The sequence below is a fragment of the Triticum urartu genome, chromosome 1 (genome assembly GCF_003073215.2).
Source record: "Triticum urartu cultivar G1812 chromosome 1, Tu2.1, whole genome shotgun sequence".
NCBI classification, from domain to species: domain Eukaryota; kingdom Viridiplantae; phylum Streptophyta; class Magnoliopsida; order Poales; family Poaceae; genus Triticum; species Triticum urartu.
Window position 1 is genome coordinate 505507276 of NC_053022.1, and position 26348 is coordinate 505533623.

General features: G+C 45.4%; 3 protein-coding genes across 4 annotated transcripts; 1 reads left to right on the forward strand and 2 right to left on the reverse strand.

Annotated features, from left to right (window-relative positions):
* Positions 1-4376: 4376 nt before the first annotated feature.
* Positions 4377-8323, forward strand: LOC125523228 (CBL-interacting protein kinase 28-like). Of its 2 annotated transcripts, XM_048688290.1 has the most exons (3): positions 4735-4949; positions 5124-5148; positions 5397-8323. In XM_048688290.1, exons 1-3 carry the CDS (start codon positions 4899-4901, stop codon positions 6812-6814), a joined length of 1494 nt encoding a protein of 497 aa, XP_048544247.1. In that variant the 5' UTR covers positions 4735-4898; the 3' UTR covers positions 6815-8323. The 2 variants fall into 2 exon arrangements, with proteins under 2 accessions (XP_048544241.1, XP_048544247.1); XM_048688284.1 differs by lacking the exon at positions 4735-4949 and adding an exon at positions 4377-4687 and having other exon boundaries at positions 5124-8323.
* A 292-nt stretch (positions 8324-8615) lies between these two features.
* LOC125523218 (DNA replication licensing factor MCM3) lies at positions 8616-14175 on the reverse strand. Its single transcript, XM_048688274.1, has 16 exons — positions 13997-14175; positions 13789-13901; positions 13489-13697; positions 12786-12916; positions 12458-12696; positions 12133-12369; positions 11896-12050; positions 11615-11823; positions 11362-11524; positions 11062-11267; positions 10481-10540; positions 10316-10408; positions 9918-10111; positions 9242-9313; positions 9000-9141; positions 8616-8904 (listed from the first exon to the last, which is right to left on the reverse strand). Exons 1-16 carry the CDS (start codon positions 14060-14062, stop codon positions 8848-8850), a joined length of 2346 nt encoding a protein of 781 aa, XP_048544231.1. The 5' UTR covers positions 14063-14175; the 3' UTR covers positions 8616-8847.
* A 1792-nt stretch (positions 14176-15967) lies between these two features.
* Positions 15968-19247, reverse strand: LOC125523245 (WEB family protein At2g38370-like). The gene is made up of 2 exons (XM_048688299.1): positions 18924-19247; positions 15968-17617 (listed from the first exon to the last, which is right to left on the reverse strand). The coding sequence occupies exons 1-2, from the start codon at positions 19092-19094 to the stop codon at positions 16136-16138; spliced, it is 1653 nt and encodes a 550-aa protein (XP_048544256.1). The 5' UTR covers positions 19095-19247; the 3' UTR covers positions 15968-16135.
* Positions 19248-26348: the final 7101 nt, after the last annotated feature.

The following is a 26348-nucleotide window of genomic DNA, read 5'->3' on the forward strand; positions in this document are numbered from 1 at the left end:
AACAGCGGGATATGGATACCCATGTTGGCTCCCACATGTTCCACGATGATCTCATCGGATGAACCACGATGTCGAGGATTCAATCAATCCCGTATTCAATTCCCTTTGTCCAGCAGTATTGTACTTGCCCGAGATTCGATCGTCGGTATCCCGATACCTTGTTCAATCTCGTTACCGGCAAGTCTCTTTACTCGTTCCATAACACATCATCCCATGATCAACTCCTTGGTAACATTGTGCACATTATGATGATGTCCTACCGAGTGGGCCCAGAGATACCTCTCCGTTACACGGAGTGACAAATCCCAGTCTCGATTCGTGCCAACCCAACAGACACTTTCGGAGATACCTGTAGTGAACCTTTATAGCCACCCAGTTACGTTGTGACGTTTGGCACACCCAAAGCACTCCTACGGTATCCGGGAGTTGCACAATCTCATGGTCTAAGGAAATGATACTTGACATTAGAAAAGCTTTAGCATACGAACTACACGATCTTTGTGCTAGGCTTAGGATTGGGTCTTGTCCATCACATCATTCTCCTAATGATGTGATCCCGTTATCAACGACATCCAATGTCCATGGTCAGGAAACCGTAACCATCTTATTGATCAATGAGCTAGTCAACTAGAGGCTTACTAGGGACATGGTGTTGTCTGTGTATCCACACATGTATCTGAGTTTCCTATCAATACAATTCTAGCATGGATAATAAACGGTTATCATGAACAATGAAATATAATAATAACCAATTTATTATTGCCTCTAGGGCATATTTCCAACAGCACACTGGCCAGGTTTCATGAATTATCTAGTTTTATTTCTACATTTCATCCATTTCCTGAATTTCTAGAGATTTATCAGAACTTGGTCAGATTTGAACTACAGGTATCATGTATCTTGGTCCTGAAAATTGGAAAACAATGATGTTTAGCTTTTGAATTTTGGTGTAAGCACAGGGCACAACAAAATTTGAAATTCCCAACCTTCTTCTAGGATTGGTCAACCTTGTAAGTTTGACCACATTTTGAAAAAAAACAAAGAAAATGAAAAAACTCAAAAAATGAAATCCATGTGCATGGAGCCCCTTTGTGTGAACTAGTTACTAGGAAAAATCGTAGGCTTGCAGTAAAACAAGTTTGAAAGAAAAACTTTCAAAAAATAGCCTATCTACCATGAATTTGTATGGATTTCAAGGCATATGCCCGTGGTCATGGCCACATTCATGGCATAGTTCATAATGGCATGGCCAAACTTGGCCCACCCATGGGTGTTATCATGGTGGACAATGTTTGCATAGCAAATATATTTTTTGGAATAAAAACTTACTTTTCCATTTTTCTAGTGCTCGAAATGACTTTTTTGTGAAGTAAGTGCCTGAAATAAGTTATAAAATTGGGTCTTGCCATTTTTCATTCTAATTAGACCACATTGGATGCACACTGCCCAATTTCATGAATTATCTTGTTTTATTTCTATATGTCATCCATTTACTGAATTTCTAGAGATTTATGGGAACTTGGTCAAATTTGAACTCACGGTGTCATGTATCTTGGTCCTGAAAATTGGAAAAAAAATCATTTTTACCTTTTGAATTGGTGGTGTAGGCACTAGGCACAACCAAAGTTGAAATTCCCAACCATCTGCCATGATTGGTCAACATTGCACGTTTGACCATAATATAAAAAATCAAAGAAAAATGAAAAAGCCTCAAAAAATGAAATCTTTGTGCATGGAGCCCTTTGGTGTGAACTAGTTACTGGTAAAAAAATCATATACTTGCAGTGAAAAAGTTTGAAAAAAACTTCACAAAATGGCCTATCTACTATGAACTTGTATGGATTTTAAGGCATATGCCCATGGTCATGGCCACATCCATGGCATAGTTCATAATTACATGTCCAAATTTGGCACACCCATGGTTGTTACCATGGCGGACAATGTTTGCATGGCAATTATATTTTTTTGGAAGAGAAACTTATTTTTCCATTTTCAAGTGTTTTTTCTGTGAAGTAAGTGCCAGAAATAAGTTATGAAATTGGGTCTAGCCATTTTTCATCCAAACTAGACCACATTGGATGCACACTGCCCAAGTTTCATGAATTATCTAATTTTATTTCTATCTTTCATCCATTTACTGAATTTCTAGAGATTTATCAGAAATTGGTCAGATTTGAATTACAAGTGTCATGTATCTTAGTCCTGAAAAATGAAAAAAAATCATGTTTAGCTTGTGAATTGGTGGTGTAGGCACTGGGCACTACCAAAATTGAAATTCCCAACCATCTGCTAGGATTCGTCAACCTTGCAAGTTTGACCACATTTTGAAAAAATCAAAGAAAATGAAAAAGCCTCAAAAAATGAAATCCTTGTGCATGGAGCCCTTTTGTGTGAACTAGTTACTGGGAAAAATCATATACTTGTAGTAAAACAAGTTTGAAAAAAACCTTCACAAAATGGCCTATCTACCATGAAGGTATGGTTTTTCTGTAAAAACCAAAAATAAGCAGAAAGCAACAATCGGTACTGAGCACTGGATTAATATGTTAGCCCATAAAAATAATATAAAGGTGCAACAAAACTATTTGAACTTATTTAAATATAGCATGAATACTTCATAAATTATTGATCTGTTGGAGACGTGTTTCAGACGTGTTTATAGGAATTGAGATGCATGTTATCTCACTTCCTATGAAGTTTCTATTCCTACAATATTCATATCCTATGAACCAAAGGAGACCTTAGTTTCCCACAATAAGCAAATAACACTTCCGTTTACATATCATGAGAATAATTCTAGACTAGCTGGCCGAATGAGCTCTACTAAAATGGTTTCTTTGATTCGCGGGATTCTAAAAACATATGAATAGAAAAACATAGGATTTTTTGGCGGATGGAAAAACATAGGATTATAATGTAATGCCGTTTGAATCCTGCAAGATTCTCATATATTTTATTGTATCATAGAAAAAAATGAAGAATTATTTCCAAAAGGTTGGAGTGGATTCTAAATTTACTATGAAATGTAGTGCAAAAGAATCCTTAATTAGGAAAAATGCCCACATGATTCAATCATATGAATCAAACAAACAATTTAGGGGAAAATCCTACAGATTATATTCCTCCAAAATTCCTTTGAATTAAAGGGCCCATTAGATTTTTTGCGGGAAACAAGCCATTAGTTTTGAGTTATAAAGCTATTCTAAAACGAATATTGTCGATGTTTTTGTTGATTTTACGCAACCTCTTCACGAGTGATCCTAGGCGGCAACTTGATACTACTCGATTAAGAGGCTGAGGGTCTTTCCCACTTTTCTAAAAAAGGTGGCAATGCATGATATATATGAAATCTGATATGCTTGCTTGAATACTACTCCTTTGTTTTAATAAGTAAGGTTTCAATGGCTTTTTGCCAGCTCATCAGCGTCGTAGAGGAGGTCGGGAAATCTCTTCTGGAGTGCTGGATCTAGTTATTTCTATTGTTATGCAGGTGATCGTCGAAGGTGTCTTTAGACGGAGTAGATACCGTCGCTTCGTATCTCGTACTCTAGTTCCTGTCGTGACTTACGACTTTAGACCAGCTTCGGCATCCACGGGAAGGCTTGTGAGGTTATGTCACCCTAGGTTTATCTGGTTGTATCTAGGTTGCTCATCCCACCCCCTTCGTTGTCGCCTTCTTCAGGGTGACAATCTATTTTCCAGACCGTTGTCGTCGGTATCTTCTAACTATAACTGGACTTCTCGGCCGCTGCATAAACAAAGTTTCCTTGGCTCTGACAGTGTTTCAATGGTTCGGAGGTGGCATCGAGCTTCCCTCATGATGCGCCGATAGCGAGTTGAGAGGAGTTTCCCCAATGGCCGGTGTGTAATTTGTTAATTTTGTACAAATGGAGTTGTAAGGGCTGGTCAACTTTAATATATGATCTTCGGAAATACTAAAAATCTTGACGTCAAATTTTTAGGCATGGCAAATCTAACATTTTTTATGGCAATGTATATTTGGGTGATTATGACAAATTTAGTTTGAAAGCACGGCAATTTTCAGACAAAAATGAACTGTGACGGGCTTGCTATGCTCGCCAACTAAATTTTCCATCCTCGGAGAACATAATTTGCCATAAAAAATATTCTATTTGTCATGGTTAAAAATTTGGCGTCAGATTTGCTGTGGAATCCTTGATCTTTGTTATTCTTGCATAAAAATATAATCCAGGTATCAGTGTACAAAAGTAGGAGTAGTATATATATTTTAAAAAACACTGTATTATTAGATGTTCTTTATAACGGTATAATAGGTAATGTTATGCCCGCAAGAAAAAAAAGTAATGTTATTCCCTAAAAAAATAGATAATGTTATCGCCGTTTGGCCAGTGCAGGTGAGCCCGCTGACCGTCCGTCCCACAGAAACTCGCAAGAACCAAGGGCAAAAACAGGAAAAAAATAACTTCGGTCCCCACATCGCCGCCCACCGCCTGCCTAACGCACCGTGTCGACCGCTCCACCACACGTAGGAGGAAGGGAGCCGGAGAAGCCCAGCCAGCCTCCTCGCCGCCAGCGAGCTGCCGTGCAATGCCGCAATAGGAATCACGAATGTCCCGAAGGTGCCAACCTCCGTCTGCGTCGCGGTATAATCCAATCGAATCCATCCGTTTGTGGGACTTGGGAATTCCATTCGTCTTCAGATCAGGTGAGGTTAATAGCCTGGCCCCTGAATTGGGGTGCGGTTCTTGGTTTCGCTCGATCTGATTGGAATCTGCGAGCAATTTTGCTTTCTTTAGTTTGTCGCCTCAATTCTAGGAGTTTAACGCTCCTGTTCGGTAATCCGATTGCACAATGTTGGAATTATTACACTTGTAGTAAATCTTGCAGAGGACACCCAGTTTTGTGGAATATTGGTCATGCTGTTTAATGTCCCAATTTTACCATTTCAGATCTCAGAATTTGCCCTGGTAGACATATGGGATCCCTAGATAATATATTTCTGCGTTGTTCTTATGGAAATGTGGGTTGGATGTTCGATTCATCACAAATAAATAGATGCTGTAAAAATGCCACCTTCATTCCCTGATGTATGTGTCATACACTTGCACGTGTATTCTAATCTAGTTTATTATTTTTCGCAGGTAGAATTTGTCAGGCTGGTGAGTGATTCACTTGAGCTCGTGTTGGAAGAGGCAATTGTCTAGTGACAAAGTCACCACTGCGTCGTCCCAGGTTCATTTGCTCGGTTCTGATGAGAGTGGTGGGTTGCAGACTGGTTTCATTCCACTCCTCTGTGTTCCGATTTCCGAAGCCTGATGGAGAGAAGGACTCTGTCTTCTCTAACATTCCTCTCTGAAGTCTGAACCAGTCTGTAGATAGACCATCATAAAGATTCAGGCTTTGTGCTTATATAATGGAAGAGAGGAGTGTTTTGACCCAGCGTTATGAAATCGGGAGGCAATTAGGACAAGGCACCTTTGCAAAGGTATACTATGCTCGCAATCTAGCAAATGGTCAGTCTGTTGCCATAAAAATACTCGATAAGGACAAGATCTTGAAGGTTGGTCTGGTGGATCAGATAAAGAGGGAGATCTCGATAATGAGAATTGTAAGGCATCCGAATGTTCTGCAGCTTTTTGAGGTAATGGCTACCAGGAGCAAGATTTACTTCGTTCTGGAGTACGCTAAAGGCGGTGAGCTTTTCAACAAATTAGCCAAGGGGAAGCTTAGTGAGGAGGGGGCAAGGACATATTTTCACCAGTTGATCTCTGCTATAGATTATTGCCACAGTAGAGGTGTTTACCATCGTGACTTGAAGCCTGAAAATCTACTAGTGGATGAGTATGGGACCCTTAGGGTCTCTGATTTTGGTTTAAGTGCGCTAACCAAGTCAAAGTGGCGAGATGGTCTGCTCCACACCGCATGTGGAACTCCGGCTTATGTTGCTCCGGAAGTGCTCAGCAGGAAAGGCTACAACGGTGCAAAGGCAGATGTATGGTCTTGTGGAGTGATTCTGTTTGTTCTTGTTGCCGGTTATCTTCCTTTCCATGAAAGAAACCTTATGGAGTTGTATAGAAAGATTGCTAAGGCTGAGTACAGATGCCCTCGTTATTTTTCCACTGAGCTGAAGGAGCTCCTTAGTGGGATCCTTGATCCAGATCCTAATACTAGAATGTCCATCGCAAGGATAAAGAGAAGTCCTTGGTATAGGAAGCCGGTTGAGAGAACACCACTGAGAAAAGACAAGACTTATGCGAGCGAAGCTGCTGCGTCTGGCCTTCCATGTCGCAAGAGTTCCGATGGACCGGCGAGCATGAATGCATTTAATATCATTTCCCTCACTCCTGGGTTCGATCTATCTGGTTTGTTCGATGAAAGATATAGCCAAAGGGAGGCACGATTTGCTTCCAATGAGCCGCCAGCAGCTGTATTTGTGAAGCTGGAGGAACTTGCCCAACGCATGAAGCTTAAAGTTACAAAGAAAGACAATGGAGCGATGAAATTGGCCGCGCCGAGGGAAGGAAAGAAGGGTACTCTTGAGTTTGAAGCAGAGATCTATGAGCTCGCGTCGTCTTTTCTCTTAGTCGAGTTGAAGAAGACCAATGGTGACACTATGGAGTACCAGAAACTGTTGAAAGAAGACATTAGGCCGTCACTCAAGGACATTGTTTGGTCATGGCATGGCGATGTTCAGCAGCAGGCACAGCTACCTCAGGATCCACAGTGGCCACCACCGCAGCAGGCACAGCAACCTCAGGATCGACAGTGGCCGCCGCCGCTCCCACCACAGCGGTTAGAACATTTAGCTGCAAATGCCCCACCGCCACAATAATCTAACTGAAATCACTATCGAACACACACATATTTCATGGTGAGACCCAGAACCATATTTGCCTATTAGATTAGTAAATGTGCTTGCAGTTCTCACGTAGATGTCTACCATTGTTGGAAATGAAGGCTCGGCTTTTCCCCATTTCTGTAAAATTGTTTTTGAATATACAGAAATGGTGCCTCTTCAGATTGTTATCGCTGCAGAAAACAGTGATTTGTAATTTTGGCGTATAATGATGGTTGCATTTAAGTTCTGTAGGATTCTCCTATTGGGTTGTTTTATTATTTGAGAAATACATCTCCTTCTGATAATATATGACTGTTGCGATTTGTGAACTGATACTTAAGAAACTATCAGCGTTTGTTAGCATGCTCTGTGGCAACCAGGAGGAAACAGTAAGATGTTGGCCTTTGACTCATGCCCTACCATTTTTCATGAACCATTAACCAGCCAAACAAAATTGGCTAGAGGAAATAAAATGGCAAGAAAACGCTTCCCCCTCCCTTCCCGAGGCGCTCCCGAGGGCATCCCCAGGAGGAAACCCTAGCGTTGCCTCTCCGCCCCCCTCCCTCGCCGCGCCGGGGGCGTCGCCGGCCTAAGGCCGCGTGGCGTTGGCGGCGGCAGGGCGGCTCCCTCCCGTGCGTAGCTGGTGGCATCGCCCCCTTTTCTTGGTGGCGTCGGGTCGGCCCTGCTCCGGCCCTCTCCCTCCTACCGGCATCCTGTGGCTGCCGGCGCCGCCTCCTCCCCTCCCTCCAGCGCGTCTAGGGGCTCCAGTACCTAGGGGTCGGCTGGCGGCGGATCTGGCCTCCTGCTCTGTCCTGGATGGTGGTGGTTGGCGGGGGCAACGGATCTGGGCATCCCTGCCCAAATCCGGTGGATGGTGATGGTAGGCGATGGCAGGGGTGGCCGGCGGCCCTGATGTGGTGGTGGTGATGCTGCTGGTGTTCTCGCTGCTCCGGTGCAGAGTGGCGTTGCTCCGGACGGATCTAGCCAGGGCGTGGAGGCATTGGTGCTGTGGCGGCGGTTGGCTTCTTCCAGCATCGGCTCGTTTGTAGGCGCGGCGGTTCATGTCGGCCTTCGACCCTTTTCCTCGTCGCCTGTGCGCTACTTTCGTCGAAGGGTCGGCCATCTCCCGGCTGCGGTCCATCGCTCGTCTCGCATCTAGCAGGACTGACCTTGCCTCGTGTCTGATGGCAGGACCGAGCTCGTCTCGCAGACAGCAAGACCATGCTCGTCTCACGCCCGATGTCACAGGACGGGTCGATGGAGGCCAGTTTCAGCCGGCCTATTGGGTCTCAACACTAGGGGGCGCCTAGGGGTGCGAAAAAGGCAGGTCCTTTTCCCGCTCTTGCAGTGCTAGGGATGGTGTTGCCGCGCTCAACACCTATGTGTGTTGTGGGTGCATGCGTTTGTACCCGGACAAGAATTGTAAAGTTTCATATGATGCTACTATTCATGTATTTCATTCAAAGAAATGGAGAAGAGAAAACTGTAGAATTTTTTCCTTTAGTGTCACTTTCAAAAAAAATCATAGAAATTTTAATATCCACTTGGCCCTCCTTTTCAAATTCAAGGAAAGCCTTTTTCAGTAATAAAATGGCAAGATCTGTGCAAGGATTGTGAGACGCTGGCAAGATTACACAGGCAACAAGATTTTGGCAAACAAGCAAGCGAAAGCCAAAGTATTATAGCACTATTGGTAGGGCAAATTTGGGCACCAACAGATCAAGCCATTTCTTGTGACAATGGCTGTCATATATGCCCGGTGCAAATAGTTTAAATGCATTTAACCATGCAGACCAGACATAATCAGAGACTAAATAGCACTAGGTCAGACAGTACATTACATGAATAAATAGTACCATCAATTTAAACCTCACTGATAAAAATCAAGATACAAAGTACATCAACAGACAGCTCGGCCACAAATGCAGAGTTTCAGCAAAGCCTCTCCAGGAATTCAGAGAAAGCGGAGAACAGATCAGGACAACGCATGCCACAATCAGCTTGTCCAACGCCAATCCATGTTGTGATTAGATGATGCGAACAACGCCATCCCTTATCATTATCCTGTTTGCATCTTGCATCCTCTGAAAAACGCAGAGAAATGAATTTTAATACACCAGATCTAAAGAAGCAAAGTGTATAGGTATCTCACTGAAGAAAACCCTGAATGAAACCATACCTCCAGGATGAACTCTACTTGGCCCCTAGTGTAAGCAACAGCTGCATCTCTGTTGACTGTTTGCTCAACTTCATCAATGGACATTTGATCAACATGGTTTGCCAGCACATGCTGTCCAAGAATCGCCTCAAATGCTTCCATTCTGCACATTACAAATTCACAACGGAAACAAAACAATTCAGCCACAAAGAAGAATCAAACAAGAAGGTTCAAATTTTGTAAATTTCAGGCAAAGCAGTGACCTCTGTGAAGAAACATCCTGATCATTTGATGCATTGCCTGAGCCTCCATCCACATCCATTGGGTCGTCAGAGCTGGGAAGAGGAAGAGTACAGAAAAAACACATGAGGATATAGTATCTAAAATTGCAAACAATTATTTGTGGTCATTTCAATTTGCAGCAAAACAGTAAATTGTTTTCATGAGCTTGCACGCCTAGCTAAATGTGTTATATGTGGGAAGTGCAGTGTTTTGGCATACCAATTTGTGTGAAGACAATGGTTAGCCATGATTGTTTACTGCTTCTGAGTATTCAATAAAGCTCTCTTTATCAAAAAGTAGAGTACTTCAGTGAAAACTATAGCTCTGTAAAGTGGAGTTCATGTTCTATCTTCTATGTTCTGATTGGATTGCATGTCAACGAAAAAAAATCCTAATAGGCAGCATTTCTTATCTCCATTTAACATAAAGGGGCTGGATGGAGTTAGATTCTGTAACAAAATAACTCATTCTCAGGACAACAGTTAAATAGAGACAGGCTATTTTCTGGGAAAGACCAACCAAGAGGGGCCATTTCAATGTTAAAAAGGATGACTTAGTTCTTAATTAATAAGTCTCAACTTTTGTACTAAAGTTGAGAACCTTATTTTGGGATGGAGGGAGTAGAACACTTGACACTGCATAAAGCTGTAAACTCACCTTCCATGCACGTCTGCATTGCCACCGCTTGCACCTCCAGGCCCATCTACATTATCACCACCTGCACCTGCATCTTGTTCAGCTTGTTGTTTTTCAGTCTCCCTCTGCTCACGGTCTTCCATGTCAGTCAATTCCTTATGGAATATTGCAAAATTCAGAACTTGCAGTGCAGCCTCGACATCAGTTTTAAGAACCTGCAACAAGATACATGTGATGTCATTATACTTTTTCAAGGAAAAATATCCTGTGCCTGCTATCCTTCAAAATAATGAATGAAGCTATTTCCAAAAATAGAATGGTAGCATAATTTTATAAACAAGCATCACAAGCACTTGCTTGTCTAGATAGTTGTTGCAGGTAACTTGCTTTGGTAATTGGATCTGTATGGAGCAAAATACCTCATGTCTCAGTTTCATCTTTGCATGGGCAGTAGATAGACGAATTATTGTTTCCAGTGTCCTTGCAGTAATGGGAAGGGTACCTCCACCAGCCTATAAAAACATAAGTATGAGGCACTGACAACTATAAACACATACCATAAACAAGAAAGGACCCATGCTCACCTTTGCATTTGCACTACCATCTCTGAGCTCAGCATATGTAGTTGCAATGTGGTCAGATGCCTGGAAGAGCACAAAACGTTCAGATTCTATAGCTAATGAATCATTTTTCTACACACATTATTGTTTTCCTTATATCCTATGGCAGGCGACTCTCCAGATTTCAAAATATAAGGCACAGTTGACTTAACAGTTTCCAATGCAGGACATTGACTAAAATTTAACTTATAAAATGCTTAAGAAATAAGTGAAAAACCGACACTCAAAGTGTTTTGCAGGATAAATAGAACAATACCCATTCTTACATGCTAAATCCTTACGCTTTCATAAATACCATAAACTTACATTCCTTATCTTATGGAATGATGGGTGTATTATGTTAACACATGAAAAAATTGTTCACATGCAATGTTAAAGGCTACCGACAATGCCAAAAACAGAAAGTAGTATTCTACACAGCATAATTGTAATCAGAGATTGTACTCAATGATGGAGGCAGTGGGTACTACTACTAGTTATACACATTAGTAAAACAAATGGAGCTGATAGACTAGAAGAATATCTCATCTCATATGCAAAGTTACCTCATCAGTGAGTCTAGGCTGAATAAGGTTCTTCGCATAATGTATATATTTCTTCAGGAATTTGATAGTCAGCCTGTCCTGTTTGGCCTTCTTGCCCCGCCTTCTATCCTGCCCATGGAGCATTCTATCATATTTAACAAATATGGCTGCATTGGCATCACCATCTTCTTCTTCAGCATATCCTGCTTTATCAAAAGACCTTGCTCCTGCAGTTAACAGTTTATTTTATTCAATTAAGCACTTGGAAAGAAATGGAATCCCCTGAAATAAATCTCATTGCCGTGTAAACCACAAAATTACCTCCATCATCAGCACAGTATCTATGCATCCGTGCAACATGTTCTGAAATCTGGCGATCGATCTCAGCATCCATTTGATCCAGAACAATAAAAAGCAAATCAAAACGAGAGAGCAGTGAATCTGGAAGCCCAATGTTCTTTGTTGGTGTTATTGAACGATCATACTGTTATGCCACCAGAAATTATCATCAGAAACATAAATTTTACCAGTAGAATGCCATTAACAGCACAGAAAAGAAACTGCAAGAACTTACAGATCCATATATTGGATTTGCTGCAGCAATTACACTACATCTTGCATTTAGCGATGCATGTATTCCTGCCTTGGCAATGGTCACAGTTTGCTGTTCCATAACTTCATGTATAGCAACTCGGTCTTGATCATTCATCTTATCAAATTCATCAATGCAGACGACGCCACGATCAGCAAGAACCATGGCACCAGCCTCAAGCCTTCTTTCCCCTGGACACAGGCATTTGGTTAGCACTTGTACAAAAACCAAACACAAGTGTATGGACAACTGCAGCAACTTACCAGTCTCTTGGTCAGAAGTGACAGCAGCAGTCAAACCAACACCAGATGAACCCCTTCCAGTTGTTGATATAGCCAATGGGGCTATGTTCATAACAGCTCTCAGAAGCTGGGACTTGGCAACAGAAGGATCTCCCACCATCATCATGTTAATATCTCTGCATATGAAAGATACATGATGAGCATTACAACCAATGAAAACATATAGCAGCAGCAATTATCTGGTGTATAAACACTAACCCTCTCAAGTGAGTTCCATTTTTCAAATTCTTCTCAACACCACCAAGCATTAAGAGTACAACTGCCTTCTTTATCCAGATATGGCCATAAATTGATGGAGCAAGTGAATTCCCCAGCAAGTCAAATGTATCATTTCTCCTTGATATTTCTTTCATTCGCTTCAGATCTTCCCGAGTATAGACAGGCGCATTTGCCTCTTTGTTCAGAAGTGAAACATTATTAGCAATAAGGACAGTCCTGTAGGTATAGAAATACAAAACCACATCAGATCACACCAACTAGATATTTTAAATTTGACTTCTGTGAAGGCAGTAGATAGACTAACCTGAAGACACCACTAACACTGCCCTTGCTTTTCCCTGGAAGAGCCTTGTATAGACCAACAATTGAGACACGGTCACCTGGCTTGCAACAATCTACAAGATCATCTTCTACAATAACATCCACGGTTCTTGGGAGCTGTCCAGGGGCAGCATTTTCAGGAACCTCTTGCATGGACAATGTCTGGTGATCCTTGTATTGACACATCCCATACTCGGTGACCAACAAATTGCCATTTTCATCCTAAGCAATTCAGATTTTAGCATTGCAAGCATAACATGGAAGAGGCTTCCTTGAATCATAATAAATGGAAATAGAACATAAAAGCATACCCTTGTTGGATAAACTGAACCAGTAGGTAAGCCTACAAAAGATGTAATGTCCCTGTATTCACGAGACATAAAAGCCGCAGTGGCAGGGCAGTAGTGCACACTCTTAACAACCTTCGGCCTCACCAGTGAGCCTGAAATTTTTTTAGACATTAAAAGAACATTAGCCTCAGGGAGTAAAAGGCACTAAAAAAATTATGGCATCTTCATAAAAATAAAATGCTCATGAATTATGCAGATGCTGGCCCAGGACAAGGACATACCTAGTTAGCTACACACAGTATCAAGAGCTAAATTGGCTGCACTAACACCACAAGTGCAAAACTATTCCCTCTGTATCAAAATATAAGACATTTTTTGACACTATGATAGTGCCAAAAGGTGTCTTATACTTTGATAAAAAGGGAGTAGATGTTTAATGTGCTAATCAAGTGTCTTAAAAGGATTAATATTCTCGTTTTGGTGGTATATCCGTACTGCCTTAAACCAAATACTGGCGACAGTTTATCTCTTTTTGATTTATTTGGCTGTTCCACGATTTCAACACTAGATCTATTCTCCGCGAGAAAGAGAAATACTAGTATACGACGGGAACTTTTCAGATAACTTCTGGCCAGTGTAATACTAATACAAGATTAACATCATGAATCACATAAACCGAACGGCATAAAACAAGATTATGGTGGGGAGAAAGGGATTCAATTACATTTGGTGACGATGCCCTCGACGCAGACCATGGTGCCGATGAAGGAGGACATGAGGTCCCTGGGCGTGACCCTGTGGAAGCCGAACGGGCCGGTGAAGCCCACGAGCACGCGCTCCCCTTCCTTGAGGAACTTGGGATCCAGGTTCCTGGCCACCTCCGTCACGGCGTCCGACGCCGGCTGCATGAACTCCCCGGGGCTCCGTATCACCCTACAGATGCAACAAAAGGGGGTAACCACCGAATCGACCAGGCAAATCGGCGGTGCGTGATAGGGGAGAAAGGGAGGCGGAGGGGACTGACCTGCGGGCGAGGTCGAGGTTGTGGTTGCGGAGGTCGTCCATGCCGATGGTGAGCCGGTGGCGCTTGCTCTGCACCATGTCGCGCACGGCCTGCATGTACACTCCCTTCCCGACCTGCGGAGGCGACGGAGAGACAAAACGTCATACAGGAGCCGGGCGAGCGGCCGGGGGAGGAGGGGGCAAGGGGCGGAGGGGAGATGCGCGCTTACGTCTTGGTCGAGGAAGTCGAGGAAGGCGCGCTTGTTGGCCGCCATGGCCTCCTCGTTGACGTCCATGGCTGCCGCCGCCGCCGCCGCCGCCGGTGCTTCCGGGGTGGGAGGGGGGAGCGGGAGGGAGAGGGGGAGAGATGCGAGTGGGGAATGTGGCGGCGGGGTCTGGGGGTGGGTTTGGATTTGGGGACGAAAGGGGGGCGCGTTTTAGGCGGGAGGAGGCGGGAGATGTTGGCGGGAAGGGTGCGTTTTCGCGCGCTCTGCAGCGGCCACCGACTGGACCACGTGTGGGCCCCACGGATCGATTCATGGGCCGGAAATGTAACTGCCCTACTGGGCGGATCCTCTCTCGCTCGCCAGGACTTGGGCCACGTGGATCTGGGCCGCTGCTATTTTGCTGCGGGTGCGACCCATCGACAGCCGTTTGCCACATTCGGCCCAGAACACCACGGCCTGGAAGAGTGGCGATCCCCCCCAACTCTGCCAAGCTCCAACCGGCCAGATTTGTCAACGCCGGCGCCGGGATTGAGCGAGTTGTATTGCGAGACTCCCAGGATTGAGCGACGTACCGGAGAGGCGAGGCCAGGGCGTCGACTCGGAACGAGGCCGCCACGGCCATTACCGGCGAGGGATCCAGGGCTCTCCACCGACGCAGGGAAGAGGACGCAACACGGCGGCGCATCCACGCTTCAAACCACAAATAAACCTGGGTAAGTACTGGGCATTTCTAACTGATCCTACCGAGGATCCGGCCGAGGAAACTCTTAACAGTAAGATTTAGCCGGACCTAACCGATCCTCTATATAACAGAGTAAAAATCAAATATGCATAGTTCAACCTAGTTTTGACCGAAATTTGAATAAATTTAAACATAAGTTTAACCTAGTCGAACACATTGTCTTGACAACCGAACTTCAAACATAAATTCAAACTTAAACTACACTAAACCCTAATCTAGACTATTCATCATCATCATCCTTGCCATTGTAGAGGCCAGTCTTGCCTCGACATGCCACCGCCCATTGGGTTCAGGCCAATGTTGTCGTCACCGAAGTCGGGGAAGATGCGCCGCCACTCCTAGGCGTCGAACTCCTTCTCCGTGCCATCGTCGTCGCCGCTGCCTTGCTCCTCGTCGTCAGATATGACGATGACCTCGCCGTTGACAGCCTGCTCCGCGAAGATGGCCCACTCCGCCTCCACGAGCTCGGGGGACTAGCAGCGAAGGTCTGCCATGTATTCCTCATCGGCGGCCTCTGACGCGACGTTCTTTCTCGCCTCCTGGTCCTCCCGAGCCATCGCCGAGGTCACCACACCCGACGCCGACGAGACGAGGTGGACCGGCGCCGTCCCAAACGGGAAGTCGAGCCGCGCCGCCGCGCCATGGAGCTGAACTTGCCACCGGTCGTATCGAGCGCAACGAGCTCCGCCGTGTAGAATGACCCGGTCCACTTTTTGGTGTGGGTCTCGCAGTCGGTGATCTCCGCAACCCAAGTCCCCCACGCTCGCTGGCAGACACCAAGGTATTTCCTCTACGGTTCCCGCGGCGGAAGGAGCTCGGGGAAGTCGGCGATGCGGCGGGCGGTGGCCGCATCAGAGGGGCGACGGCTGCTTGAGGACGCGCCGCTTGAAGACGAACCACGAGCGTGGCGGCACGGATCCACGCTGTGGATCGACGGTGAGGAGCGCTGGCGATGGAGAAAGACCCGGGGGTTGGGAGGAGTCGCCAGCGGCGGGGGATGGGGAGGAGAAGAGGAAGAGGAGGCGAAGTGGATTTTTTTTTTACTCGGCCATCGACGGTGGAGTAAATATAGGGGCGGCGGCGGTGTGGCTGAGGATAATTTATTCTGTACTAACCGGGTTTTACTCCTCTAACCGGTTATTGGGATCGGTTAGAAATGCCAAATGCCCTCAGTGAGTCCCGGTAGAGAAAATTTACAGGTTATCACACCAAAATTTTGGGAACCAGGAACAGCTGCTAAACATCCACCTTGATATAGCATATACCAACTAATTACACATGTACTACTACTAGTACTCCGGTTGTAAATTGTGGGCTGAACCAGGAGCACCATTTATTCCGGTTGTAAAAACACAGCTTAGTAAAGTACTACGGTCTGGAAAGATACTAACTACACTATGCTACACGACCTTGGTGCAGGAGGATGCCCGGGCTTGCTGCCTCTTCCTGTGCTTCTGCCTGGCCAGGAGCAGCGCGTACACCACGAACCCCAGCCTGCGCCGCCTGGGCTGGAACTGCTTGCGGGACGCGCCATCATGATCTATCCTCATCGGCGAGTACATCTCGTACTTCTGGCTGAGCATCTGCCCCAGAGACACCTTCTTCTTCTTCGCTGAACTCGCCGTCTTACCAGTAGTCTTCCCAGTGGCAGTCTCAAACTCACAGTCGAGCTTCATGCTCAGGATCTGCCCGATGGACATGGCCTTGGTGCTCTTCGGCGTGGTGGCCACCAGGCTCAGGCCGTTCACGTCATAGATCCCCGTGCCCACCTTTCGGGGTGTTGCTGGCGTTGCCGAGGTCTTGAACTTCACAGAATTATTTCTGCTGTTACTGTTACCGGTCGGTCGCCAGTTCAGAATTATTTGGTCGGACCGCAGCCTCCGGAGAGCATCTTCGGCTGCGAGCTTAGCTTTGTTTGCGGACTCCTCCCTCTTCAGGGCCTCCTCCAGAACCTTCCTGCTGGACTCGACGGCGGCCATTGCCTCGTCCACTCTTTCCAGAAGTTCTACCTTGCCCTGGTTTGCCTGATCCAACTCCTGCATTGCCGCGTCTATTCTGTTCCTAGAGGCAACCTCTGATTCTTCCGCCTCGCGCAGGAGCTTGGAGTGTTCTTCAACAGAAAGTGTGACGTCGGATGTAGCGCTCTCCGGGTCCTCCACGTTGCTTCTTTTTCCCATCGCCGCGAGGGCGAAAGCTTCTCCCCGCCTTGAGGCTTCCTTCAATTTATCGGCCATGACGATCCTGAACTGAAGAGTCTTCGCCTTAGATCTTGTGTGCTCAATTGTGGAAGTCAATTCACCAATCTCGAGCTTCGAGTCCTCGACCATCTTCCTGTGCTTGTCTTTTTCGGCATTCAACTGCTTCATCTGCAGCCATATGTCATAAGGTTCCAGCACAGGTTTCGGGTCTTTTGCTGCTTGTAGCTGCGCGGCAGTTTTGCTCAACTCTGCTTCCAATGCTGAAGCTTTCTCTATATTCAACTGCACCCTCTCACGGGTTCTCTCGAGGGATGCTTTCTCCTCCTCTATCTGGCACTTGAACATCTTGACAGTGTCCATGTTCAGGAATGCTTTTGCCTGATTCAGCTTCATCAGTGTGGCTAGTGGAGACTGTATGGCATTTATGCTCTGGATCAGTGGCTCGGCATGGTCGTCCACTTTCCGTTCTATATCAGGAGGTGGATGTATCTTCATGGTATCAGCATGATCTGTTGCTGCATTTCCACACTTTGATGTTGCCTTCTCTATCTGCAACTTCAAGTCATCAATAACCTGCTTTGTTGACTCCAACTCTTTCAGCACCTTGAATGTTTCGCTTTCCTTAACAAAGAGCCCCATCTCGACCTTCACGGTTTGTTCCTCAACTTTCATGAGTTCTACCTCCTGGAAGAAATGGCACCATAGAAAACAAAATCAATTTATTTATTCGACAATAAAGATTTATAGCAGGAACATGACTTCAACTCCTAAGCTGAAATCGACAATGGAATAAGGAACATGAACAATATCTTCAACAAAATATGACCTGGTTATCAAATAAAAGAACATGTGATGTGTATATGCAGTTCAAGAGCCTTCTTTCTAAAATGGTGAGGAAGTCAATAACCAATCAAGCAGCAAAAAGGCAGGATGAGCCGCTGCAAAGCTAGTATTTGTGACTAGTTTACTCCATTCACAAATACTACCTCTGTACCAAAGAACGTCTTATATTTTGATACGGAGGGAGTATAAGATGTTTTGAACATTTCAATATGGACTACATACAGACTGAAATGAGTGAACATACACACTAAAACATGTCTATATACATCCCATTCACAAAAAAAGTTAGAACATCTTATATTTGTGAACGGAGGGAGCATTTACTAGCTGTGAGAACAGTGTTCGAGACTTCGAGCCAAAAACAATGTCGCCAAATTTCATACCAAAGCGTCCTCACTATACTATCCACCATACATGGTATTTTTGGGGAAATATCAGTGCCCAACACGTACAAATGTACATAGAAGGACTGTCAAGGACACACACTAGCAGAGTAATGTAGTACTTCACTTGCTCTGTTAATGTATACTTACAGTGCACAACGCATCCTCCTCGTGATGCCCAAGCAATTACACCACTAGGCTAGCATCACTGGCATGATCTTGCAGTTCCTCCGCAGCATACCAACCATGAAATGCTACTCACCGCTCAGCTATCCCTCAATTTCTTCCAGGATTAATGTAATTTTACTTCGCAACAGGGAAAGTGACAACCTATTCCACCGGATGCCCGTAACCAACCAGCCTCAAGATCCAATAGTCGAGCTTTAGTACTAGATGCAAAATTTGCAGTGTCGGGCCGGCCAGGCTACCTGCTGGTGCTAAACGCCATTATGAAATGGATCCCCGGAGCCCCCACGGCGTCATGTCACGGTCTCCCGCAACAACCGCCGCTCGCTCGAATCACTCAACCGAAGAGGAGACCGGGTATGTTTGAGATTGCGATTTGCGGCGGCGAGATTTCGAAGCAGATGGCCCGGGGAACGCGAGGAAAGCGAGGGTTATAAAACACAGAAATGAGAAAGCGCTTTGAGAGGGAAAGCAGATGTGACGGCCACCAGCAGAGCGTCGCCACCACCTGCGCGAAAGAGAAAGGCGGGATAATAGATGCGGGCGGGGAGGTGGGAGGGTGGGTGGGCGAGACTGACCTCCGGCCGGAGCTGGAGCGGCGGCGGCGGCGACGGCGGCTGGCGCCACGGGGAGACGGCGCCGCCGCCGAAGCGGTCGACGGCCTGGCGCACGGACTCGAACTGGGACGACGTGTCCACCTCGCCGCGCCCCCGCATTGCCGCCAGCGCGTGCGCCGCTACTTCCGCCATGGCCCCGGCGGTAGGCGGCCGTGGGTGAGAGTGAGACGGTAGCCCAGCGGGAGTGGAGTGGAGCGGAGACTCTGGTGTGAATGAGGGCGTGGGGGTGCCCGCCCGTGAACCCCGCGGCCGCGGGTTTTGTGGCAGTGTTTCCTTTGGCTCGCTGTGTCCGGTAGCGCCTATGGGATAAAGCCTTTTTAGCGCGGCACGGGGAGGCGTGATTAGCAGATGCCGGTGGTAGTGCGCGAGTAATTGCGCCGGTGAGCCGGGGATGAAAAGATCGTTGGATGGGGCCGGTGGGGGCACCGGGCCGGCCGGCCACTGCTACGGTTGTGTACGCCGGAGTACGACATGCAGGTAGGGCCCACGCCCACGGGAGGAAGATCCCTGTGTATCGCTCACTTTAGGCCTCTTTTGGTTCAATGGATAGGATTATCATAGGAATAGAAATCTTGTAGGAAATGAGATGGCATGTATCTCAAATTCTATGAGTAGGAATAGGAAACAAGATATCATTTGGTTGACATCAAAGGAATTTTTTCATTGAGTCTAGGCTCTTTTTTATTTTCCTATGAAATGTGGAGGATAGAAACCAATCCTATGTAAGAATAGGAATCCATTCCTATGAACCAAAGAGCTCTAAAGAAAAAAATTCTATAAAAATTTTATTTTTTAGAATTCGTATGAAATTTCTCTAAACCAAAGGAGGCCTAAGCATTTCACAGTGATCTGTCAATCTGAACTCACTCCTCCGTGAGATTCCTGCCTTGCCCGGCGTAGTAAAACAGTGGTTCTACTTCTGGCTGTGATGTGAACGCGACGTGTTACGGGCCGGTTAACACTGACGGCTGCAGGTCGATGGATTATTTTTAGACCGATTCCGTGATAATATAAAGCTGCATGCCGGCCGCCGCTAATGTAAATGATGAGATCCACCGTTTGAACAGCGCGCTCTCGTGAGAGGGACGTGTCATGCACGCCGTTCATCTCCTACGCCCGCGTGCTTACGCCCAACTTATAATCGGAAAGTCGGGTGCTGCTATGAGGCCCAGACCCTGACGGTGGGGCCCAGCGCACCTCTGAAAGCCGAGGCCCCACCCGACAGACAACGCCACATGATTGAGAGAAGGGGCCAGAGGCCGGGTTCTTGGAATCTAGTGCCATGCATATGTTTACGTACAATGTCGGTGGCAGGCTCGGGCTCTGTGGGTTTGGCAGTTTCCACTATGGCTTTGCAGGTTCATCATGTGATTTGAGCGCTAACCTCTTCCTCCTCTCTCCTATCCTTGGTATAGTGTAGTATAAGAGCGAAACAACGGTATACTGTACTGTACTAGTAAAAAGTAAGAACCACATAGACGTTGTGACCTAGTTTATACAGTGTACTAGTATTGCTAGTATATCCTGCCTGATTCGGAGCCCGGTTTGTATTCGTCCCTAACCAAACACCCACTTACACTAAGTATATAGGCATATTTTAGAGTATAAGACATATTTTAGAGTATAACGAAACACCCACTTACACCCTTGATATTAACTACATACGGATGTACATAGGCATATTTTAAAGTATAAGTTCACTTATTTTGCTCCGTATATGATCCGTATTGAAATATCTAAAAACACTTATATTTAAGCCAGTTAGCCGCTCACTCGGACCAATGCCTAAACTCCGACCTTGTGCTTCCCGTGTAGATTTCGAGACGGTCGGAATAGAGAAACTACGTTGTGCAGTACAGAGAGGCGTGCCGTGGAATCATGGCAAATGAAAAGCAGATCTACTCACCGTTCGATGTACGGGCGGTGTAGTATATGCTTCTTCTTGTTGTTATTGTTTTGAGCAAAGCACGCTGCTATACGCGTTCCTGTAATTTTTCTGTCGCTCGGGGGCACCGTGTTTACCGGGGGTCTGTCTTGTCTTCTGGCTTGGATGATGGGGGCCCATGGATCGTGCCGAATGCAGCAGCATCCAAAGCGGAAATTTTTCAAGGCCAGAAATGGGCTGCCAGGAAACGGGTCGGGCCTAGATAGTATACTACTATTTTTAGTCGTATGCACTTAGTTGGGCCCAATCAAGCCTAGCAAAAACCAAATGACAGTTGGGCCTAATCAAGTCTAGCAAAACACGTGCGCGCCCACGTTTTGACCGCACCGTGTATTTCGGGAAAACGAGGAAATTGCACAAACCATCAAAGTTGGTGTCAATTTTGCACATAATACTTACTTTACCGTTTTGTTGCACAAAACACCACATGTTGATGCCATTCGTTGCAAATAGGTCAAATCCGGTGTTTAGATAGATTGATGTGATTTTTGACGGGTGGGTCCCACCCATAAGTGCATGTGTGGCGAAGAAATCTGGGCACATGGGTCAAAACCGAGGACTTCAGATTGCAGTTTTAATTGGCCTATTCAAAAAACTAACACAAAATTCAACATTTTCTTACAAAATAAAATTCTAGTAACACAAACATATACCCAGTATTATCTTGAAAAAAATCTAGCTCATTCGGACCAAAGGTTTGGAAGATATTGAAAGTTTTAGTTGTTTAATTAAAATTTTGGTTCAAAATTCAACATTTTGAAAAGAAACTATAACTAGTAAACCATAAATGTATCCAACGTTGATCTGGGAAATCTCAACTCATTGGGAGTAGAAGTTTGGAAGATATTGAGAGTTTTAGTTGTTTAATTCAAATTTTGGTTCAAATTCATCTTTTCCAGAAAAAAAACCCTATAGGTATAGTAAACCATAAATGTATGTGACATTGATCGGGAAAAATCTGAACTCATTGGAGTAAAAGTTTAGAAGATATTGACAATTTTAGTTCGTTCATTCAATTTTTTGTTTGAAATTTTATGATTTTCTAAAACATTTTAAAAAAGTAAACCGTACACGTACTCGATACTAATCCAGGAAAATTCATCTCAGTTGGACCAAAGGTTTTGGAGATATTGGCATATTAGTTGACCGACTACTGTGGTTTTCTGCACCACGCGTGCACTTACCGGTGGAACCCACATGTCAGAAATCACATCAATGTATCTACACACTAGATTAGACCTATCTGCAGTGAATAGGCACCAATATATGATGTTCTATGCAACAAAGTCGTATGGTAGGTGTTATGTGCAAAATCAACACCATTGGTGGTTTGTGCAATTTTCTCTTCGGGAAATCATTTTCGGTAGATCAATCGTAGGTGCACACCAGTACGGGTATATAGCATATATTCTTGCAGTGGCTATTGTATGGCTATACACGGCAATCTATGCGCCCATTATTTAGCAAAATGCGTGGTCATCTATGAACTGTGGCAACCTAGTCTGAGTTCCTCCCACAACCCTCCTCCTCCCGCGACCCTAACCGACCGTTGTCACCGTCCTGATCTCCTTTTGCTCCCGCAACCCTCCTCTTCCCGCGACCCTAACCGACTGTTGTCACCGTCCTGATCTCCTTCTGCTCCCGCAACCCTCCTCCTCCCTATCTCTCGCTCTCTCCTCACCTCTCCCGGAGGCCACTGTCGAACAAGGGCGAGCGGTGCCCGCGATGGGGGCGGCGGGGATCTGATCCCCAACGGTCTCTTGGGCCATCAACGGGGAATCCTCTCTGGGGAGGCGGGTGGCGGTCGTTGAACCACCGAGCGCGGCGCCCAGGGCGGAGTTCCCTGGTCAGGCGGTGGCGGTGATCGCCTCCATGGCCAAAGGGTCAGTGGAGGTCGGCCTCTGGCGTGCTCTCAGGCGATGAATGGTGGCGGCGGTCGTGCATCTGATCCCTGCTCAGATCGGTTGTGGTGTGGCCCTTGGCCGGCTGGCGGCAAGTGGAGGGGTCAATGAGGGGTGGCTGGAGGTCACAGGCGGTTGCGTGCATCTTCACAACGCAGTCTCGCGAATCTAGTCAGTTGCGGAGTCGGGGTGGCGCGAGTTCTGGTGAAAGTCGTGTTGACTTCGGTCATGGCAGACGATGGTGGCATCTTTGACGACATTTTCTTGTCGAGGCATCGTCGTTGTAGTCTGTGTCACAACGCTGGGGTTGCTCCGATGGAAACCCTACATTTGGGTCTTCTGGATTTGATGATGTCGGCGCCTTTGGTGTCGTTCGCCCTCCTAAGGACACTATTTTGGAGCCGGTGCCAGCTGGAAGGGCCAAGAGGTGGAGCGGCGTTGCATCTACCACAACAATGACGGCAGGTCTCGGTGGCGTGGCACAATGGTGTCTCGTTGATGGACGTGTGTGGATGGACGCACGCGGGGTGGTGGCGCTATTTGACGTCGACGACAGTTGGGCCTGATAAGGTCAATGCGTTGAGCCCTCCAAAAGATGGGAGGACGAAAGATGGTGATGGCGGATTCTAGAGCGTGCACATGCAGTGTGTGTGCGAGTGTTTGCTAGATCGGTTGGTGTTATCCACTCGCTCTGGGGCGACTTGACGAGACCACCGATTTAGATGGTGTATATTGGTGTGAGGTCATGCCACATCATCAAGTTTATAGTTGTAGCGATAGAGGTCGCCAGCAAAGAGGCTTTGGATTGATCAATGTATTTGTTTTGTTAGGCTCTACTAGATGTCTATTTTACCACGTGACACATGTGGTAAGCAATACAAACAACTCAAAAAGATGTCTATTTTATTTTACTTCAAAAGAGCATATGGTTCTCGTTTCACCCTTTCCTTCGTCCAACCTCTCTATATATGCCCCTTTCTTTTTATGACTTTTTTTTCTCCCACACTTTCCACTAAAAGCAACTTAATTGTCCTACGTCTTATTGAGTTACCAAAATATGTTTCTTGCAAGTCAATCATGATGATTGCATAAAAAAACTTGATAAGATTTTAGCGCATCAAAGTAATAATAGATCTGCAGTCACATGTCAATCTATTAGAATGTTTATGCTCCTGTTGTAACACAGATAATTATATAGTAATATAATAAATATGATTATGTGCATCCTTGAATGTAGAGGTCCGGGGTTCAATCTCCTTTTCCAAAAAAAATATGTGAACTGCAATAATAAATGGATGCAACTAACCACCAGTCGACTGGTGGTTAGCGACAAATCCGCACGATCAAAAACCTGCGTCCCTCCCCGCGCGTGACCCACTTCGGCAGCGCCACCCACGACCCAGCATTCTCTCGCGAGGCCCACCGCGCGCAACGCATTAAGGCCCAAGACTGTTAACACAGCCCCTTTGGCCCACCTCCCCCCTCCTGCACGTGACTTACCCCCCCAAAACCTAGTTTCTTACCTCCATCGCAAGAAACATCCACCTGCCCCGATCAGTTCTCTCCTCTCTCCCCGACGCGCCTCCATCGCTGGCGACCTCCGCCCCAGATCTAATCCACCAAAAAAAGGAAACCGCGAAAAACATCACCAAAACACAAGGATTTGAGGGAGGGCCCCGGTTTACCACAACAACATCACAGGGGTTACATCAGTTCGTCTCAATCTCGTCATAATCAGGCAAAAAAGAAAGGAGGTAAGTGATTCAACCTCTATACACCTGCTGCATTTGCATTTCATACCAATAAAATCAAATTCCTCGGTTGTAATTTGAGTTACCACTCAAATTCAGTCAGGTTACCAAACAAAAAGATTGACTAAATTTTCCTCTTTTACAACCAAAAAGTTGGTAAAATTGGTCCATGTTCCTACCTACAGATTACATCATTGATTTACCTCATCATTAAGTTACCAACATAAACACATATAGGTTATCATCATCAATCTGTCAAGCTATCTTTTTTGGAGCATGTTAGAAATACATGTATGAATTTTCTCATTAAAACTGACATACCATCTCGAATGAATATAGATTACCATAATGTGTGCATTGAGTAATCAGCATCCTTTAAGATTTATTCAACATAAAAAAAGATCCTTTTCTTCCTTTTTATATTGAACAAACCCATGTCAGAACAAGTTACCATGCTAATTCATTACAAATTACCAGGAAAACTCAGAACCAAAGGTGCTAAAAACACTACAAGAATACCATGTGTTGATTTACATTGTTGCCACCAGACTTTTTTGATAAGAAATGATGTTCATGAAATGAGGTTGGTAGAAACTATTGCTGTCATACTCCCATATGCTGGTTACTGCCAAAACGATACTTGTTATAAAAAAGAAGTAATGAGTGCAGTAAAAGGAAAAAAAATATAGTTGTTGTGAAAAAATAATCAAAATTGCTTGTAAGTGTGGAAAATTAAAGGATGCAATCATATGTGCTAGCAGGTGCTGCAACACAAGAAAATGGCGCATGATAACAGAGATAATGTGGATATCATTATGAGTGGTGTGGGGACAAACCAACAGTGTGAATATGCACACACGGCAAGCTTTGGTTCTGCCAAAACAGATGAAGGTAAAATATTTACCATGCCACCACATTTTTGTACACAAACTTGTTACCATCGTACTTGAATTGCAACTACCACCCTATGTTATTTACAACTATCACATTCACCATGAAACAGTTCATCAATCACGTAGCTTGATGCGCACAGGTTACCATGAATTTAGGTACAATTACCACACTTACTGCATACGAATTATCATGCAATCTGTATTGCAATCGGAATTACATGCTTTCACTTTACAGCTACAAAAAACATCTTAATGCATGCAAACTTTACCAAGCAACCAGAGTACAAGATAACACTAGTTTTGGCGTGCAGAAAATATAACACAAATTAACAACTTTCAATCACATTACAGGTGCTACATCTAGAAGCAACCCGGTGGTTCAAGAGACAAGCAAAGAACCGACTACTAGCAGCATAGGGGGGAGAGAAAGCTTCTTTGATCATTCAGTCAGCGAGCCGGCGAGTCCAAAAATAGGAGGAGAGAATGCTGAACAGGGAGACAAAAATACCAAGGCATACTCCACACCAAAACCTCCTGATGAAATGATGAAGTTTGATACTTTTGAGGAAGCTTATGAACACTACATGCAATATGCACTGAGACATGGGTTTGGAATGAGACTGGAATACAGAAAAACAATTAAAGACAATACTGCAAGCAGAGTCCTCTTGGTTTGTGGGAAATACGGCAAGCCAAAAGCAAACAAGGAGGAGACAGAGGATGTGCAGGACCCAAAAGGCATCGTGAAGAAGAGGAAAAGAGGGAAGGTTGTGAGGTCGGGATGTCCGGCCCACCTTTACATCACCCACACGGATGCGTGGTGGAGAGTCAAACGCTTCAACGACGACCACAACCACCCTCTAATAAGAAAGCCGTCCTTGACAAAGTTCCTATCA

Excerpts from the sequence above, each read along its gene's own strand:
- LOC125523228 (XM_048688290.1), top strand. The coding sequence starts at position 4,899 with ATGCTGTTTAATGTCCCAATTTTACCATTTCAGATCTCAGAATTTGCC. Across the intron at positions 4,950-5,123 it reads AGATCTCAGAATTTGCCCTG|GTAGAATTTGTCAGGCTGGT; the intron begins GTAGACATATGG and ends TATTTTTCGCAG. Across the intron at positions 5,149-5,396 it reads ATTTGTCAGGCTGGTGAGTG|TGGAAGAGAGGAGTGTTTTG; the intron begins ATTCACTTGAGC and ends GTGCTTATATAA.
- LOC125523245 (XM_048688299.1), bottom strand. The coding sequence starts at position 19,094 with ATGGCGGAAGTAGCGGCGCACGCGCTGGCGGCAATGCGGGGGCGCGGC. Across the intron at positions 17,618-18,923 it reads CGCTCCAGCTCCGGCCGGAG|GAGGTAGAACTCATGAAAGT; the intron begins GTCAGTCTCGCC and ends CATTTCTTCCAG.
- LOC125523218 (XM_048688274.1), bottom strand. The coding sequence starts at position 14,062 with ATGGACGTCAACGAGGAGGCCATGGCGGCCAACAAGCGCGCCTTCCTC. Across the intron at positions 12,697-12,785 it reads GTTCAGTTTATCCAACAAGG|GATGAAAATGGCAATTTGTT; the intron begins GTATGCTTTTAT and ends TGAATTGCTTAG. Across the intron at positions 11,824-11,895 it reads CACTTCTGACCAAGAGACTG|GGGAAAGAAGGCTTGAGGCT; the intron begins GTAAGTTGCTGC and ends GCCTGTGTCCAG.